Consider the following 19,906-nt stretch of genomic DNA (forward strand, 5'->3'; position numbering starts at 1 on the left):
TAGCCGCTAATTTCTCTTGGTTGGTATCTCTATTGGATGTAATTTTATTTTATTTTTTTGAATGGGGACATTAAAAAAGAAACATATATGCATCAACCACCAGGTTTTGTGGTTGAGGGGGAGTCCGTATGCAAATTGAGGAAGTCTTTAGATGGGCTTAAATAGTTTCATCGAGTTTGGCTTGATAAATTTAGTCAAACAATGTTGCGGTTTGGATTTAGTCAGTGCTCAGTAGATCATTATGTCTTCGTCAAGAATACTTTAAAGGGAAAAGTATTACTAGCAGTTTATGTGGATGACATCATCATAATTGGCAGTGATGCAGATAAGATAAAAAAAGTCAAAGAGAAGATATGCAAAGAATTTAAAATGAATTATCTTGGACTTCTAAAATATTTTCTAGGTATTAAGGAATTCCAGTCAAAGCATAGGATTGTACTATCTCAAAGGAAGTATGTTTTGGATCTACTAGAGGACACATGGATTACGGGGTGTCGACCAGCAGATACTCCTATGGATGCTAATACCAAACTATGTACAAACTTTGGAGAAGATGTTGATATAGGTAATTATTAGAGGCCTGTAGGAAAGTTTATTTACCTCACAGTGACCAGGCCATATATACATATGCAATAAGTGTGGTGAGTCAGGTGAGTCAGTATATGCACAAACCACAATTTACCCATCGGCAAACCTTGAACATGATACTGAGATATTTAAAAGGACATATGAGAAAATGGATTCTCTATAAGAATCATGGCCACTTCAACATAAAAGGTTTTTTGGATATAGATTGGGCTGGATCACGTGATGATTGGAAGTTCACTTCAGGGTATTGTATCTTAGTGGGAGGTAACCTGGTTATACGGAGAAGCAAAAAATAGAATGTTGTTGCAAGGTCTAGTATAGAAGCAGAGTACGGAGCAATGGCTCATACAGTGAGCTTCTAAGGATCAAATATCTTTTTACTGAGTTGGGATTCTATGAAGGAGCTTCTATGAAATTATATTACAACAACCAGGCGGCTATTCTTATCTCTTCAAATTATGTTTTCCACGAGAGGAAAAAACACATTGAGGTAGACTGCCACTTTATACGAAAAAAGATTTAGGCTCATATCTTATTTTCTTAGACACGTTTCATCACAAGGGTAAATAGCAGACATTCTTACGAAACTAGTTACATTCAAGATTTTAACCATTATATGTGGCAAACTAGGTATCTACGATGTTTTCTCTCCCCCAACATGAGGGGGAGAGTTGGATGTCATATTGAAGTGACATCTAAGTAAATACCTCTCCCACGTCAAGGAGGTAACTAAAATGTATTCTCATAAGGATGACACAAAATTATAATTAATGAAGATGATGTATGTCTACTTATGTATTTTCTTTTACAAAGTTTATAGTCATAAGAACATTGTAATCATTGTAAACCTCTTAGAATTTTCTCGTCTCCGAACCTCTTTTTCATCTCCTAACCTCTCTCTCTCTCTCTACTTCTGTTCTCTCCTCCTTTTTCATTACGTTGGGCGATGTACAATATTCTGTAGTTTGAACACTTTTGAGCTTGAAATTTTGTTCATTATCCTGTTTCCCGTGTTTGATTTACTGATTGGTTAAACATCACATCGTTCATTCATTTTATAGTGTTTTTATCTGATAGTCCTTCTCTGGCTTTGATATGGTTGTTGGCCTGGTACTGATTTTAGTGTATTTTTATTGCCTAATCCTGGGGAAAAGCCAGACATTTCTTTCTTATTTGTAAATTAGGTTTGTGGGATGTGTTGGGTGAGCTTATCTAAACTCCAAGCGTACATTTATTTCTATCAACTTTCCTCTACCAAAAGCAAGTAATGAGCTTAGTTCTCTAGTACTAGTCCCATTTATCAAGCTAACCAGAAACGAAATAGCTGCATTTGTTGTCCTTTCCGATCTTGAGAAGTCACGTCATGAATTGATGGCACCCATCAGCTCCAACTGCTTTTGAATCGTGAAAAAACAATTGGTTCAGAGTTTGCTTAATCCCTGCTCCTCTGCACAAAATTAGGTGCAGTTCATTCAAATTCAGGTAAAAGCTACTAATTGAATTCAGGAAAATGAAAATTTTGTTGTGTTTGTTTTTTTAACAATATATTTTTAGTCCAGAGAAAAAAAAATTTACCTCAGAAATCCAATGCAGAGCAGTTTTGGTGATCACTGAAGAAGTTATTTGGGCAGTTCAACCCTGTAGGTTATGCTACAGAAAGAAGATAATTAGAGCCTTTTGCGTTAGATATGCTTGCACTCTGTAGACTGTCGGCGAGCAGCATGTTGTGACTGCAACACATTTTGCCTCTGCAATAAAAATAAGTCCTCAATAATCTGGCGCGTAATTTTGCCTTCCTCCACAGCCATCCCTTGCTTCCAGTCTTAGAAGGCCACTCAACAATCCGATCTCCGTGATTGCCAAGAACGACAAGCCCTTTGTTTTTATTGGCCGTAGAGGAAACCCAATATAGGCTCTGAGAGACCATTGTTGGAAACATCAAAAGAGGAAAGGCAGACCAGCATACCCAATTGCTGCAGAATGGGACCACTGAGTTGATTATTGTGGAGGTCCATGACGTTGAGGTAGGCACAATAGACGAGCTGAGGCGGGAGGTTGAGAACGTGAGTGACTTGAAATGAAGGGGGATAGGGCCAAGATGAAGGTATTGAAAGCTCGGAACCAAGCATTTGTCAAGAGGGAAGTAGAGAGGAGTGGAAAGTGAAATCAAAAGAGTCAACCCTTGGATTTCACTTTAAACATGTGAAAATGAATTACATATGTAATTCACTTTCCCTCAGGGCGTGTATTTACATTGCAGAGAGGAGTAATGCCGTGATGGTAAGGAACTCACCCACCATCGAGGCCCAGCGCAGCCATGAACCAAGTTTAGGTAGAACACAGCAGCTTTGATTGGACGTCTCATTGGGCACCAAACGGTAACGCCACAAAAGAAAGGACGACAACCTCCCCGTTTAGAAGGACAATTAGACAAATGATCTTTTCCGCTGTTCTTTCTGTTTTCCCTCGGGAAGAGGAATCTTCTTCAGTCAGTCTTCATGGGGTGTAATTGCCTTGAAATGAAGAATCTTTTCAAGTATCTAACCGTAATTGGTCAACTTTGAATAATCTAAGGCTCTAACCCCATCATCCATCGCATCTTCATATTAGCCCTCTTTTCTTGCTTAATCTAAATGACCATCGAACGCGACCGACGTGATCTCTATTAATACTCTCTCCGTCTCTCCCCCTCCTTTTCTCTCTCCACACTGTACTGCATTAAAAAAAAAAGTAACCCTCCCTCCTTTCCCACTCCTCCCCCCCCCTCTCCTGCACACTTTCCCACCTTCCTTTTCTTCCCTCCTCTCTGCACACTCCCCTCGCCTCCAGCATCAATGGCGGAAGCGATATCCGCTTCCGTCCCTTTTTTATCTGCTCTCTTAGTCATCTTCTCATTTATGAACCCCGTTTTCTCTAGAACCACGCCTTGGACGCTCGAAACAACGACTCTCGATGTGTCGGCGTCGCTCATGAAAACCCTAGCCATCCTCTCTGTGGACCGCCAGTCGTTAGACAGCGCGATTCCGGAATCATCGTCCATCGACGCCATCACTCTACCTCTGCATTCTAGAGAGCTATTGAATGGATCTGCCACTCATGAAGATTACAGAGCTTTAACCCTGGCCCGATTCGCTCGCGACTCGGCCAGGGTGGAATCCCTCAGTTCTAAACTCAATATCGCCGTGAAGGGCATCAAGAAGTCGGATCTGACGCCATTGCAGACGGAAGATCTGGAGGGCTCCATCGTTTCCGGGACGAGCCAAGGGAGCGGCGAGTATTTTTCTAGGGTCGGTATAGGCAAGCCGCCCAAATCCATGTATATGGTTCTTGACACCGGAAGTGACGTTACTTGGGTTCAATGCCAACCCTGTACCGATTGTTACTCTCAGACGGACCCCGTCTTCGACCCTGCTACGTCGTCCACATACTCTCCGCTCTCCTGCCAGTCCACCCACTGTAAATCTCTTGATGTCACCGCCTGTCGCAACGGTTCCTGTCTCTACCAGGTTTCCTACGGCGACGGCTCGTACACCGTCGGCGATTTCGTGACCGAGACAGTTACTTTCGGTGATTCCGGCGCGGGCGTTAACAACATTGCGATAGGCTGTGGCCACGATAACGAGGGGCTCTTCGTTGGTGCGGCAGGTTTATTAGGGTTGGGCGGTGGCTCTCTTTCATTTCCCTCCCAGATTAAGGCGTCGGGGTTTTCCTACTGTTTGGTGGACCGCGATTCGACGTCGACGTCGACGCTTCAGTTGGGTTCAAGCGCGCCAGCCGGGTCGGTCACAGCGCCCTTACTGCGCAACAGAAAACTTGAGACTTTCTACTACCTGGGAATGACTGGAATTTCCGTGGGCGGACGGCTCCTTTCCATCCCGCCCTCTTCCTTTTCAATGGACGAGAGTGGTGACGGAGGTATTATCGTGGACTGCGGGACGGCTGTGACGCGCCTCCAGTCGGATGTCTACAATGCTCTCCGCGATGCCTTCGTGTCCGGCACGCAGAACCTGCCGTCGACATCTGGCGTTGCGCTGTTCGACACGTGTTACGATCTGTCGTCCATGTCAAGCGTGGAGGTACCGACAGTGAGCCTACACTTCCCGGAGGACAAGAAGCTGCAGTTACCGGCGAAGAACTACCTGATTCCGGTAGATTCGTCGGGGACGTTCTGCTTCGCATTCGCGCCGACGTCGTCGCCGTTGTCGATAATCGGGAACGTGCAGCAGCAGGGGACACGTGTGGCATTTGACCTGGCGAACTCGGTGGTAGCGTTCGAACCGCTTAAATGCTAGGCTCCAGAAGGAACTGTTTGAGAGTCCTAATGAAGAAGCAAAAACCCTACTCGTGCTCTTAAAGCAGACTACTGTTCGGTGGTGGTGGTGGTGGGAGACTACTGGGTTAATAAGCTTTTGTTTAGTGTGGGTAATTAGCGTCTGTTTAATGTATAGTTTACGAAGATCGTATCGATCGATCTCTTCTGCTTCGTCATTTTATAATTCTCTGCAAGCGTAAGTGTGTCTCTCAGTATTTTTTTTTTCTTCCATTAATTGTAAGCGATTATGTTAAATGTGTTATATCTGTTAAGATTAGATTCTTTAATAGAAATTGACAAATGGATAGGACGTTGTGCGTTACATCATCAGAAACAGGCTTTTTCGGCATCGAGTAGAGACTGTCGATATAGGCCAACTGGAACATGGCTGGGGACCCCTCTTGGGGAAGCGCGTCTCTCATAAACAAAGAAACTACTGTGTAAGCAAGACTCCACCGTTCATTTCTGTAACGGCGACTTCTTCTCCCTAGTTTCTTAACGGGAAAAACCAGGTTGTCTTGGTCAGTACCGACGGATTTGTGTTGCTGTCGGTGTCCTCTCAGCGAGAGAGAGATGAGGAGTTTACATTCCAGTCCGATTCCGACAGGCCGACGCAAAAACCTCCATGTGATCATCTTCTTACTTGTCAATAAAAAAGCTTAAGCTGCCGGCAGAGGAGGTGGTTTGGCGGTGACATCACAGAAACAAAAATACAGATGAGAGCAGCCTCTGATGTTGACCGAACGAAGAACTCGCCAAATCGGGAACATGTAGCGGTGAGGCCAGATCATGTCGTCATCTCAACGACAACTTCTCTCATCTCCCCCACAAATCTGCCTCTCCTCAATCTAGGAATTCTCCTGCTTCCACTCCGCACTCCAACGCAATTGATTTTGATTTCGGTAAATCGATGTTCTTAACCGATACTTCAAAAGCGACTCCCTTCTCGCCGGACTGGGTTGATGGTAAAAACACGACACATTAGTTGCCGGAACTGTTTGCCGCCAAGTCCTAAAGATAAGAAGAAGAGATTTGGATTGTACACGAAGGATTGAAATGAAAGAGTATATAAGGGGCATTTAATTTCGTTTTACAGTAAAGCAAATGTCAAAATCTTGGGCGGTGACTCACATATTTTTCAACTGGTTGAAAAGTGTAAAGGATAGTGATATTTGTTTCCGATCCTCGTAGTTGATAATGAAACGACTACGTAAACTGCAATGATGGCAAAATGTACCTTAATTACTCCCATAATTGTTCTAGCATTTATGTCCAAAGTGATTCCTTGTTTTTGTTTTTTGTTTTTCTTTCCGAGACTATTTGATAATTAACGACTTGTATTAATTTGGAGTAAGTGTATTCTAGGGGTGGCTTCGAACTTGAGTGTGGTTCGGTTCGTTATACATCGAGCTCGAGCTCGAGTTCAGAAATAGGTTCATTTAGATTAACGAGCAGAGCTAGGTTTAACTCGTCGGCTTGCGAACCAACTCGTTAATTTAATGAGCGGCGATTCAGGAATCAGGGAGAGTTAGGAAAATTTTTAGGAAAGAGAGTCCCGTCTCTTCCCTTTTGTCCTGCCACCTGGGAAACCATACTTCTCTGCCATTTCTATGCCCTTTCAGCATGATTTTCTTGTGGAAATCACTATCCGTCGGCGGGTATTCATGGAAAACGGGGGATTTTGGTTTTCAAATCCCTCGTTCTCCCTCTCCCTCTCCGATTCCTCAATCTCTGTCAAAGACTTCAATTTTTTCGTCTTCCTCTGCGATTTTTTCTTTTTCTATTTTCTTCCTCTTCGATTTCTTCATCCAAAGTTCTTCCTCACTGACGAACGAAAGCCACGGTCCGACGGGAGGTAAGATTTTTATTTAATGTTTTTTTTTGCGTCGCCGACCTAACCCTACAAAATCTCTAACTCTCGCTTCGTTTCAGCAGTAATCCTTCATTCTTTGAAAGGTTTTGGAGATATCCCCGAACGACGAACACTCTCTATTTCTGTAAGTGTTGATTTTTTTTTCATTTTTATCTTCTGTACGTTTTCTTCCTCTGCAATTTCGATGTTGATTTATTTTTTTTATTTTTATCTTCTGTACGTTTTCTTCCTCTGCGATTTCGGTGTTGATTTTTGTTTTTCATTTTTATCTTCTGTACGTTTTCTTCCTCTGCGATTTCGGTGTTGATTTTTTTTTCATTTTTATCTTCTGTACGTTTTCTTCCTTTGCGATTTCGGTGTTGATTTTTTTTTCATTTTTATCTTCTATATGTTTTCTTCCTTTGTGATTTCAGTATTGATTTTTTTTTTTTCATTTTTATCTTCTGTACGTTTTCTTCCTCTGTGATTTCAGTGTTGATTTTTTTTTCATTTTTATCTTCTGTAAGTATAGTTAGCTTTTGGTTGACAGGACTCTGGGGTTCGTTGTATATGTTCCAGATAAAGTTAAATACATCATTTTAATCATTTTTTTACCTTTTTTCCTCAATCAATAAGTTTATCTTGTATCCGTTTTCTATCATGTGGTTTTTTTTAAGCATCAAGAGAATTTAGCAGACCATATAGTTTATTATTATCTTATTACTCACAGGCCTAAACTTTGACCTTCCAATTTCCACCTATATTGCTATTAGCGATATTGGTTTTACATGCATAAAACTTTTGTTCTCTCTTAAAAATCTGTTTAAGCTGAAAAGTATCAATCATCCTTTGCTTGGCATTGCATTTTGTACTGTTGTCATTCATATGTTGTCCTACATTTGGTATCCTATACGATTTTCCTGTGGACAAAGTCTCAAAGCCCTTCTTTTAGTCACAATATGTGGATTATCAACATTTTCAATGTACAGTGCACATCTACTTTTGCTAGTTCACTACTTATATTGATCTCTGTTCATATAGATTGTGTCCATATTAATTATATTTTATCTGGTAGTGGATTTTTTTATCCAAAATGCAATGATTAGTCTTTATCTTTTTTCTGCAGCTTCTATTGTGACTTGGTTCTGTTTTTTTTTTTCAATTACTTGAGAGAATTAAAATTACGATAACATGCTCTTTGAAGCAAGTGTGTAGACAAAAATCATGTCCTAACTGCAAAACTGAAAAAAAAAAACCTATCTGGTGTGATCAGAGCATGTTCTTTCTTCATGTGTCTTTTTCTTATTCCTATGGAACTCTTACTATTCCTAAATATAATATTGTGGTCCATAAAACAACCATAATAATTAAATTGTTGGTCACGAAAACAAAACTTTTTTTATGCATATGGAACTCAACCCAATTCTGTTATGTTAGACTAGTAACAAGTCTAGTAAGCATGTATTCATCATACATATTATATCAGAACATTTCGGAATACAATACAAAATTTTTATTTTTAGACCCAATATTTTGTGGAATTGATACGTTAGATATAGACGGATGTAAAGCATCTCTTTTTTTTGCAATCGATTTTTATTCTTCCTCTTCGATTTCTTCATCTGAAGTTCTTCCTCGTTGACAAGACGAAAGCAACGGTCCGACGGGAGGTAAGATTTTTATTTAATGTTCTTTTTTTTTTCATCGCGCGACCTAACCCTACAAAATTTCTAACTCTCATTTCGTTCAGCAGTGCTCCTTCATTCTTGGAAAAGCTTTTGGAGATATCCCTAAACGGCGAACACACTTTCTATTTCTGTAAGTGTTGATTTTTTTTTCATTTTTATCATTGATTTCTTGGTATTGAAGTTGAATTTCATCAGAATATTAGAAGAGAATGTTCGTGTGCTTATTTCCTTCTCTTAGAAGTTTTTAAATTTATATATAAAAAAAGGATCAATATATTGGACCGAAAACTATTGGGTGCAGGACTACAGGCTCAAAGAGACCCCGCTGCATTGAAAGACAAGGGTCATTCCTGATTGTCACAACGTCACATACCTTCCTCTAAGAATAAACAAGTATCTTAAATTATGTGTAGGATATTTGTTGTTTGGATAACTTTCTTTTCTTTATGTTTTTAATTTGTAATTTTATTTTTTTGTAGAAGTAAGAATGTCAACACCTCCTCAATTGACATCAATAATTAATACTAGTTCTAGTGTGACCATAAATAGTGACTCAACTCCACTAGAGTCACTACCCTCTGTCATAGAAGTGGGCCTAGATGAAATTACCATAAATGAGAATAAAGGTGACTTTACCCATACTTCAAAAAGACAAAAAAAATCTTATGTGTGGTTGGAATTCAAAGAAGTATCACTTAATAGTACAAAAAATGCTCAATGTATTCATTGTAAAATCAATTTGAGTGTTATTAGTAGTAGAGTGACCACATATATGAGTCAACATTTGAAACGTTGCACTAGTAGAAAAGCGACAATAAGAAAACAAAAAATCTTAAACTTTCAACCAGTGGGAGCGGGGTCTAATATTGATAAGAGTCCATCTGGACTTCCTTTTATGGATTTTAGAGGAAAATATGATCAAGCTAAAATGAGAGTACTCATTGCTCATTGGATTCTTATGCATGAGCATCCATTCATGATAGTAAAAGAGGAGGGATTTAATTTTGTAATGAAGAATGCAAATATGAATTATGAGAAAATATCCTGTAAGACCATTAAGAAGAAGTGTATGGAGGTGTATGAGGCAAAAAAAAAAGAAATTAATTTTTTTGTTAAAAAGAGATTAACAAGATTAGTCTTACCACGGATATTTGGAAGTCCCAAAATCAAAAGATTGAATACATGGTTATTACTGGGCATTTTATTGATAGTAATTGGAAGCTACAAAAATGAGTCTTGAGTTTTGTGCAAGTTCCTCCTCCTCGTCGTGGCATTGATATAATAGATGCTATTTACAAGTGTTTGAAAGAGTGGGAGATCAAAAATAAAGTTTTTAGTATTTCAGTTGATAATGCTGCATATAATGATGTTTGTATCAGAGTTTTGAAACAAGATTTTTTAAGGAAAAAAAAATTGGTGTGTGGTGGAAAGTTGTTTCATGTGCATTGTTGTGCTCATATTTTGAACTTATTAGTCCAAGATGGTCTTGTTCAGATTAAGGATATCATTGATAATGTGCGTGAAAGTATCAAGTTCATAAATCTGTCTGAGGCTAGACTTCGCACTTTTTCTAAAATTGTACAACAATTAGAACTTGGTGAAAAGAGGTTGGTTATTGATTGTCCAACTCGTTGGAACTCCACTTAGTTCATGTTGTCTTCTGCATTAAAATTCAAAGATGCATTCTCTAGATTTAAAGTTAGAAAACCAATTTATGATTGTTTGTCAAGTTTTGATGAATGGGAAAAGGTTGACATGGTGTGTGAGATTCTAGAAGTTTTTAATGCAGTTACTGTCAGAATGGTTCCGTCCACTCTTGTTAGAGTTTGTGGTCTGAGTTAGGTACTTGCTTTCCGCACCTTAAATGGTTAGTCTTTTCGGGTTGTATTGGCTAGGTATTTGACTAAGAACTTCGTAGTTAAGCGAGCCTGGGCGAGAGTAATTATAGGATGGGTGACCTCTTGGGAAGTACTCTTGCTTAGGACTTTGACATGGTATCAGAGCTCTGAAGAGTAACCCCGACGTATTTCTCGTCCGACGACCTGCGTTCGACCAATTTTTTTTTTCTCTTCACTTTCGGCATTGATTTCGGGCGCTGTTGGAAATACTTGTGGGGTGGTTCCGTTGCTGGACGAGTTACGGGAGTTCCGTTGCCAGGAAGGGGGTTCTCGTCGGAAGGGGAAACGACCCGTAGAGGGCTCTCGCCGGAAGGGGAAACAAAAGGGGTTGTCGGAAAGTATTTTCCGAGCTCGGAAACGTTGTGGTTCCGTCGTCAGAAAAGCTCCATCGTTGGTTTCGTTGCCGGAGAAGCTAGAACGGGACGGGGGTTCTCGGCGGAAACTCGCCGGAAGGGGGAATGAAGGTAAAAAAATTTTTCTCCCGCGTGTTCGTTTCGGGTAATTAATTGGCATATGGTCATTTTGCAATTTAAAAATCTTTGGGGGCCGCTTTGCAATTTCTGAAAGATTGGGGCCGCTTTGAAATATATGCACATTTGGGGGCCGCTTTGAAAATTTTGAAAGTTTGGGGGTCGCTTTGCAATTTTTGAAAGCTTGGGGGCCATTCTGGCATTTCTGAAAGTACGAGGGTTCTTTTAGAATTTCTGAACGTTTGGGGGTCTAATTCGAATTTCTGTCAACCTGGGGGCAACTCTTGGATTTCTGTAAGTGTAGGGGTCTATTTGCAATTTCCAAAAAGTGAGGGTATATTTGGAATTTCTTATCTTACGGGGGTGCATCAGGAATTTTGCTTGATTCAATTTTATCATGTCAGCAGATAAGTGCGATTTCGTTCCTATTCGGTTCACGGGCAAGAACTACGGTACTTGGGAATTTCAGTTCCGGTTATTTGTTCAGGGAAGAGGTTTATGGGGTCATATTGATGGGAGTGATCCGGCACCTGGCGATGCTGACGCATTGTCAAAATGGATCATCATGGATACTAGAGTCATGACTTAGATACTTAGATCTCTTGAGCCTCACCTAGTCCCAAATCTGAGGCCCTACAAAACTGTCGCCGATATGTGGAATTACCTCCACAAAGTTTATCGTCAAACCAGCACGACCCGTCGATTTCAAGTTGAATATGAACTTGCAAAGTTCACCCAAGGCAGTCGTTCGATTGAAGAATATTTCTCGGGCTTCCAAAATCTATGGGCTGACTACACTGACATTGTTTACGAGGATGTCCCTGCTGCTGCTCTCTCTGTTGTGCAAGTTGTCCATGACACCAGTAAACGGGATCAATTCTTGATGAAGCTTCGTCCCGAGTTTGAGATTGTTCGATCACATCTAATGAATCGTCATCTGGTGCCGTCCCTAGATGCCTGTTTGAGTGAACTTCTTCGGGAGGAGGAGCGCCTTACTACTCAGGCTAACATGGCACCTCGCGTTCAGGATGATCTCTCGGGTCCTGTAGCTTATGTAGCACAAGGAAGGCGTCAAGGTCGGGACACCAGTTCTGTTCAGTGCTTCCACTGCAAGGCTTATGGTCACTTTGTTCGGGACTGCCCCAAGAAGTCGGTTCTATTCTGTAGCTACTGTAAGAAGCCGGGTCATCACATCACCGTTTGCCCTACACGACCTCCACGGAGGAAGCCTACAGCTTATCATGCATCCACTGGTACATCTAGTTCTACCACATTGCCACCTGCCGTTTCGGTCCCTATCATTCCGGTTCCACCAGCACCTGCCAGTTCCACCACTCTCACTCCTGAAATGGTACAACAGATGATCATTTCTGCCTTTTCTACTTTTGGTATCTCAGGTAAACAGAACCTTTTCTACTCACCCATGGTATTTTGATTCTGGTGCCTCTAACCACATGACCAACAATGTGGTATCTCTTTCGAATGTCCGAAAGTATGATGGCAATCTGCACATCAACACTGCTTATGGCAGCACTCTGCCTATCAGTGTTGTTGGTGATCTCTCTCCATCTTTAGCTGATGTCTTTGTGTCTCCTGACCTATCGACAAACCTTTTGTCTGTTGGTCAATTGGTTGATAAAAACTGTAATGTTCAGTTTTCTCGCTTTGGCTGTGTTGTGCAGGATCAAGCGTCGGGGAAGGTGATCGCGAAGGGGCCTAAAGTGGGCAGGCTATTTCCACTTAAAGTCTTTCTATCCACTGTTATTCCACGTTCTCATGTACTTTCTTTTGCTTGTAATGTTGTTGGATCTGGCCCTAAGTTGTGGCATAGACGTCTAGGCCACCCAAACTCGGCTGTACTTCGTACATTATTTAAATCAGGTTTATTAGGCAATCAAGATTGTATGTCTCGTGACACGTCATTTGACTGTTCATCATGTAAACTTGGCAAAAGTAAAACTCTATCGTTTTCGCATCATGTCTCGCATGCTTCCCACTGCTTTGACCTTATTCATAGTGATGTTTGGGGAATTGCTCCTGTTATCTCGCATGCACACTTTAAGTACTTTGTCACCTTTATTGATGACTTTAGTCGATTTACCTGGGTCTACTTCCTACGAGCTAAGTCTGACGTTTTTGTTGTTTTTAAGAGGTTTCTTGCACTCATTGAAACCCAGTTCTCCGCTCACCTTAAAGTACTCCGCTTTGACTTTGGGGGCGAGTACATGTCAGCAGAATTTCAAGAATTTCTTCAAAACAAAGGCATTATCTCTCAACGTTCTTGTCCCTCGACACCCCAACAAAATGGTGTTGCTGAGCGCAAAAATCGTCACCTTCTTGATATGGTCCGCACCCTTTTCATTGAATCATCCGTTCCTCCTAGGTTTTGGTGTGAAGCTCTCTCTACCTCCGTCCATTTAGGTAACCGCCTGCCCTCACCTGTCTTGCATCATGTCTCTCCCTTTGTTAAATTATTCGGTTATTCTCTGTCCTACACAGCTCTTCGGACGTTCGGTTGTGTTTGTTTTGTGTATTTATCTGATCATGAACGACATAAACTTACAGCTCAATCCGTTATGTGTGCATTTCTTGGGTATGCCGGTTCTCAAAAGGGCTATGTTTGCTATGATCCTCAGGCACGTCGAGTCCGTGTTTCTCGGAATGTGGTCTTCTTTGAAAACCAATATTTCCTTCCCCCTCAAGTTACACTTCCGTCTACCTCTTTGTCTAGTTTGCCGAGCTTTGATGAGCCTCAATCCACTGCTTCGCTGCCCTCTTCCCCTTCTGACCTAGCGCTTGCTCCTGATCCTCCCTCTGCTTCTGTTCCCCTCCATCTTCGTCGATCCACACGTAGTTCTCACCCTCCTGACCGGTATGGTTTTCCCTCCCCTGTATCTCTGGTAGCTACTTTGTCTTCTATTTTCATTCCTACTGGATATAAACAGGCTATAGCACATACGTGTTGGCAAAAGGCCATCCAAACTGAACTACAAGTGCTAGAGGAGAATCACACCTGGGACATTGTGGCTTGCCCTCCCACTATTCGGCCTCTTGGAAGTAAGTGGGTCTTCTCTGTCAAAATGCGTTCTGATGGATCATTGGATCGGTACAAAGCCCGCCTTGTGGCCTTGGGGAACAGGCAGGAATATGGGATTGATTATGAGGAAACTTTTGCCCCAGTTGCCAAGATGACCACAGTCCGTACTATCTTAGCCATTGCAGCCTCTCAATCTTGGCCATTGCATCAGATGGATGTGAAAAATGCTTTTCTCCACAGTGATCTGCAGGAAGATGTCTATATGAAGCTTCCCTCGGGTATGTCTACACCCTCTCCTGATCACGTCTGCAAGCTACGACGTCCTTTGTATGGGCTTAAACAAGCCCCCCGGGCTTGGTTTGAGAAATTTCGTAGCACTCTTATTCTCCACCGGTTTACCCAGAGTCAGTATGATTCCTCCCTCTTTTATCATAAGTCTGTTGCAGGCATGGTCATTCTCTTGGTTTATGTGGATGACATCATCATTACTGGCACTGACTCTGGACTGATTCCCACGCTTCAGAAGGTGTTGCAAACCACTTTTCATATGAAGGATCTTGGACGCCTTACTTACTTCTTAGGGTTGGAGGTCCATCACACACTTAAAGGTATTTTCTTAAACCAACATAAGTATATTCAAGATCTTATCACACTCGCTGGGTTGGAGGACACATCTGCGGTGGCTACCCCTATGGAGGTCAATGTCAAATATCGGAAAGATGAAGGGACTCTCCTTGATGATCCGACTATCTATCGACGACTAGTCGGGAGTCTCATCTACTTGACTACTACTCGCCCGGACATTTCCTATGTTGTTCATAAGGTCAGTCAGTTTATGGCATCTCCTCGACATCTTCATCTTGCGACCGTTCAGCGCGGCTCCCCTGCTCGTGGTTTATTCTTTCCTACTGGCTCCACGCTACATCTGGTTGCCTACAGTGATGCTGATTGGGCAGGGTGCCCCGATACCCGTCGATCTACTACAGGCTGGTGTATGTTTTTAGGCGATGCACTAATTTCTTGGAAATGTAAGAAACAAGATCGAGTGTCCAAGTCATCTACCGAGGCCGAGTATCGTGCTATGTCTACTGCGTGTTCGGAAGTTATTTGGCTCCGTGGTCTTCTTGCTGAGCTCCAGTTTTCTTAGCCCTCCTCTACACCGACTCATGCAGATAATACAAGTGCTATACAGATTGCAGCCAATCCGGTTTTTCATGAGCGTACCAAGTATATTGAGGTTGACTGTCACTCCATCCGCGATACTTTGGAGCGCCGGGTAATATCTCTACCATACATTTCTTCGGATCTTCAAGTGGCTGATGTCTTCACCAAAGCATTGTCTCAATCCCGACATAATTTTTTGGTTGGCAAATTGTTGCTGGTTGACTCACCATCATCAATTTGAGGGGGGATGTTACGATATGTTAAAATGTATATTAAATATAATTTATATTCATAATTGTTGTATAATTTGGGATATGTATATAGGGTTATTTGATTAGGTTTAATGGGATGAGGGGGTATTGTCTTGGGCCCATGGGTCATTTTGTAATAGGAAAACCTAAAGGATATATACTTAATGAAAGGGGGAAAATCCCCAACGGACAGAATTTTGGATTTCTTCGTGTGTTTCATTTCGCCGTGAAACCAGAGAGCTACGCTCTCTCTTGTGGATGTTTGGACTGTTCCGTCAGTCCCTTGATCTTGTTTTGACATGGTATCAGAGCTAGGCACGCCACGACCCGCGTTCGTATCCCGTGAGAAGCGGCACCAGAATGGGCGGGGTGGGTGTCAAAGTGGTTCCGTCCACTCTTGTTAGGGTTTGTGGTCTGAGTTAGGTACTTGCTTTCCGCACCTTAAATGGCTAGTCTTTTCGGGTTGTATTGGCTAGGTATTTGACTCAGAACTTCGTAGTTAAGCGAGCCTGGGCGAGAATAATTCTAGGATGGGTGACCTCTTGGGAAGTACTCTTGCCTAGGACTTTGACAGTTACTAATATAATTTCTGGGAGTGACTACCCTACTTCTAATTTGTACCTTAGTGATGTATAATGAAAATGTTTTCAGTAGGACAATGGTTAGTAGAATGAAAGAGAAATTTGAGAAGTAATGGGGTAAATGCAATTTATTGATGGTTGTTGCTTCAGTTTTGGATCCAAGGGTCAAATTAAAGTTGATCGAAATGTGTTTTCCAGTGATATATTCTAAGGAGGAAGCTACAAGGAATATAAATTTCGTTCGACGCACCTTATATGAGATCTACGATGAATATTTATCCTTATATAATGTGGATATTAGAAATGAAGAGATTGTTTCAAGTACTAGCTCTATGGGTGTTTCTACAAGTCGTAGGCCTTCATCAAGTTCAGGTTGGTCAAAGTTAATGAGTTATATGAAACAAAAGGATGTAGTTAATTCACCAAGGTCAGAATTGGAAATTTATCTTGAAGAAGGTATATATAGTTGTGAGAAAACTTCACAATATGATTTTGATGTTTTAGAATTGTGGAAAGTGAATCATATAAAATTTCGGGTATTATCTAAGATGGCAGCAGACATCCTTGTAATTCCCATATCCACAGTAGCTTCAGAGTCTACATTTAGTGCTGGTGGTAGAGTAATAGACTCATATCATTCTTCCTTGGCACCAAATATTGTTCAAGCTTTGATTTGTGGTAGTGATTGGGTTCGGGTTCAAGTTCGGGTTATTTATGGTGTAAAGAACAATCAAAAGGTGAATTTCTTTGATTAATTATTTATTATGATATTTTTTAGTTTTATTTATTAAAATTTTGTTTTATGATTACATCCTGAGAAGAAGAGTGTAGAGATAATGCTACCAGCTACATGATTTTTCATGTTTCTCTCATCATGGTAATTTTAATATTTTTAATGATATTAAGTAACTAGTAGTGGAAGAGTATTTTTTTATCTGACAATAACTAATTTTATTTTTTTGTTTTTGTCATAGGTGGAGATTTTGCTCATGTAGGGACATATATTATTTTCTAGCATTAAAAGAAACAACTATAGTTTGTAAATTTATAATGGATTTATAGTTTTTATTTGGGTGATTGTAAATTGATAGTGATATTTCATTTAATTTTGTTGTGTTTGATTATTGTATGGAGTTTATTTATAATGTTATGCAGTGTATGGAGTGTTTAGACTATTTTATGGAGTGTATAAACAGTTTCATGGAGTGTTTATGGAATGTATAAACAATTTTATGGAGTGTTTATGGAATGTATAGACAATTTTATGGAGTGTTTATGCAGGTATTATGTATATTGATTATGCCCAATTTTAAGTAGAGGTCATGGCGAATTTTATACAGGTATTATATGCATAGATTATGCTCAATTTTAAGAAGAGGTTATGCCCAATCTTATACATGTATTATATATATATAGGTTATGTCTAATTTTATGTAGAGGTCATGCCAAATTTTATGTAAAATGTATGTATAATTTTATATACAATTTATTTGATATCTATTTTTTGAAAAATTTTAAATGTATGTTGAGGCTCGAGCTCAGCTCGAAGCTCGGCTCGAACTCGGTTAAAATTTTTGGGTTCAAGCTCGATAACAATTTTAGGCTCGAGACGAGGCTCAGCTCGAAATATTTAAATCAAGCTCGGCTCGAACATAGGCAGGTTCGGGCTCGGCTCGGCTCGATGCCACCCCTAGAGGAGTCTAACACGAGTTCCGAGGCTTCCAAACTCTTCTATAAAAATGAAGTTTGAGAGAAAATCAAAAATCGAAAATCTTTCACCCCTCACTTCCTTTTGTTCCGGTAATAGTTTCATTGGTCTCACCCATTAAACTCTCCTTCAAAAAATCCGAAAAGAATGGTTGTCTCTTTCATTTTCTTCTCCATTTCCATTTATTTATAATTTCTTTGCCTTTTTTATTTCTTAATCGTCTCTTGGCAGCCAGACAGCCCTCTACCTTTCGTCTCTTCATTGCACTTGAGCTCTCTACCTTCCTACATTTTTCATCTCTATTCATTAAGACTATCTTCCCAAGGTCATGTTAGTGCATAAGGAATGTTGATGGTGAAAGTACTTTTATTTACTAGTGATTGTGACAAAAACTCGTTAGTATATAGGGAATTGTTAATTTCAGGATTTCATACTATAAAGTCTTAAACCTAAGACAATGGAAGTGAGAAAGAAGAAGAAATAGGACGACTGGGAGAGAGGACGACAAAGAGAGATTGGTGAATACATAGAGGAGAGAAAAGGGGAGAATTAGGGTTGTGGACTTATCCAAACCATCCCCCTTAACCTTTGTTTATAGATGTCAAGAGTACATAAATTAAATGTATATACCCTACACCCTAGAAAGAGTGAAGAAGAAAAAAAAATATGATATTTACAAAAATAACACCTAAACTTGTCTATATCTTTCAATACTCCCCCTCAAATTGGTGGTGAAAAAATATCATATATCTCTAACTTGGTACATGCAATGGAGAGAACTTTGGAGTTGACTGACTTTGTGAATATATCGGCAAGTTATCTATGAGTTGAGACATGTTTAAGACTTACGATTCCTGCTTACAACTTTTCTCTCACAAAGTCACGATCCACCTCGATATGCTTATTTCTCTCATGAAAAACTGGGTTGGAGGCAATGTGGATGGCAACTTGATTATCACAATAGAGTTTCATATGGCCTTCTTTGTGGAAACCTAACTCTGCTAAAAGATATTTAATCCATAAAAGCTCACTCACCGCATATGCCATGACTCTTTATTCTACTTATGCATTAGACCTTGCAACTACATTTTATTTTTTATTCCTCCAAGTAACAAGATTGCCTACAAATAGAATATAATATCTTGAAGTAGATTTTTTATCACATGGTGATCCATCCCAATCCGCAAAGCTTTCAATATTGAAATGACCATGATACTTATATAGGAGCCCTTTTCTTGGTGCTTTTTTTAAGCAGCTAAGAATCCTCTCCAATGCTTGCCAATGAGACATCTGAGGTTTATGCATATACTAACTAACCACATTAACTATAAAAGAAATTATCTGGTCTAGTCACAGTGAGATAGATAAGTTTGCCAACTAACCTCTCGTACTTGTCCACATCAACTTCCTCTCCCAAGCCAGCACAAAATTTTGTATTTGTTTCCTTAGGAGTGTTAGCAAGGTGACATCCCATTATTCTTGTTTCTTCAAGCAAGCCAAGAACATATTTTCTCTGTGATAAGATAAGACCATAGTTGGACTGAAGAACCTCAATACCAAGAAAGTACTTAAGGAGTCCCAAGTCTTTCATTTTGAATTCATTGAATATCTTGTTTTTTACTCGATTGACACTATCGGTATCACTACCCATCCAAATAATATCATCCACATACACAACAAGTAGTACGATACCTTTCTCAGTATGCTTGACAAATACAGAATGGTCCACAGAGTACTTTGTGAACCTTAATTGAATCATCGTTTGACAAAACTTATTAAACCAGACCCCCTCGTTCACAACCTCCGCCAATAACCTATTTTTTCTTCAGATCTTAAAGGACACATGAAGTAGGAGAAAAAGTAATGGAACAATTAAATTTCTTTGCTAGTTGATTGACAGATAAAAGATTTAAGGGAAGCTTGGGAACAAAAAGTGTTAGGAATTAGATGCCCTAATTCCAAACTAACGAGAACAATAATAATAATCGCGGAAGAAGAAAAAAAAGCAAGCACGAAGAATACTATAAGATTTATACAGGTTTGCCTCAAGGTGAGACTACGTCCTATCTTTTGCAGCTGTAGTAATCTACTATAAAGATGAAATAGTTTGCAAGAGAATTTGCACATACTTACAGGTGTTTTCTCTAACCTCTCTTAGGCCGCAACTCAAGATCCTTCTCTGATGATTATGAATAATACCCTACTAGCCACCCCCCTCCGATTATAAAGAGAAAACAACTTGTCAGTCAAATAAGGAGATATAGAACTCAAAAGGGTACCATTACCTGTCAAGTGCTTAGAGGCCCCATAGTCAATAATCCAGGATGGAGAAGTAGTTGAAACCATACATGTTATAG

The 19,906-nt window shown here is 40.2% G+C and overlaps 1 protein-coding gene across 1 annotated transcript; it reads left to right on the forward strand.

Annotated features, from left to right (window-relative positions):
• The first annotated feature begins 3,306 nt into the window (after positions 1–3,306).
• Positions 3,307–5,177, forward strand: LOC137936106 (protein ASPARTIC PROTEASE IN GUARD CELL 1-like). The gene has a single exon (XM_068780654.1). It carries the CDS (start codon positions 3,423–3,425, stop codon positions 4,878–4,880), a length of 1,458 nt encoding a protein of 485 aa, XP_068636755.1. The 5' UTR covers positions 3,307–3,422; the 3' UTR covers positions 4,881–5,177.
• The last annotated feature ends 14,729 nt before the right edge of the window (positions 5,178–19,906 follow it).

This window comes from Aristolochia californica, unplaced genomic scaffold, assembly GCF_029961685.1.
Source record: "Aristolochia californica isolate CCGP_79_NKW_82.1479 unplaced genomic scaffold, dmAriCali1.0.hap1 SCAF_7, whole genome shotgun sequence".
Taxonomy (NCBI): domain Eukaryota; kingdom Viridiplantae; phylum Streptophyta; class Magnoliopsida; order Piperales; family Aristolochiaceae; genus Aristolochia; species Aristolochia californica.

Bases quoted from the DNA above. Each gene is read 5' to 3' on its own strand.
- LOC137936106 (XM_068780654.1), top strand. From the start codon at position 3,423: ATGGCGGAAGCGATATCCGCTTCCGTCCCTTTTTTATCTGCTCTCTTA.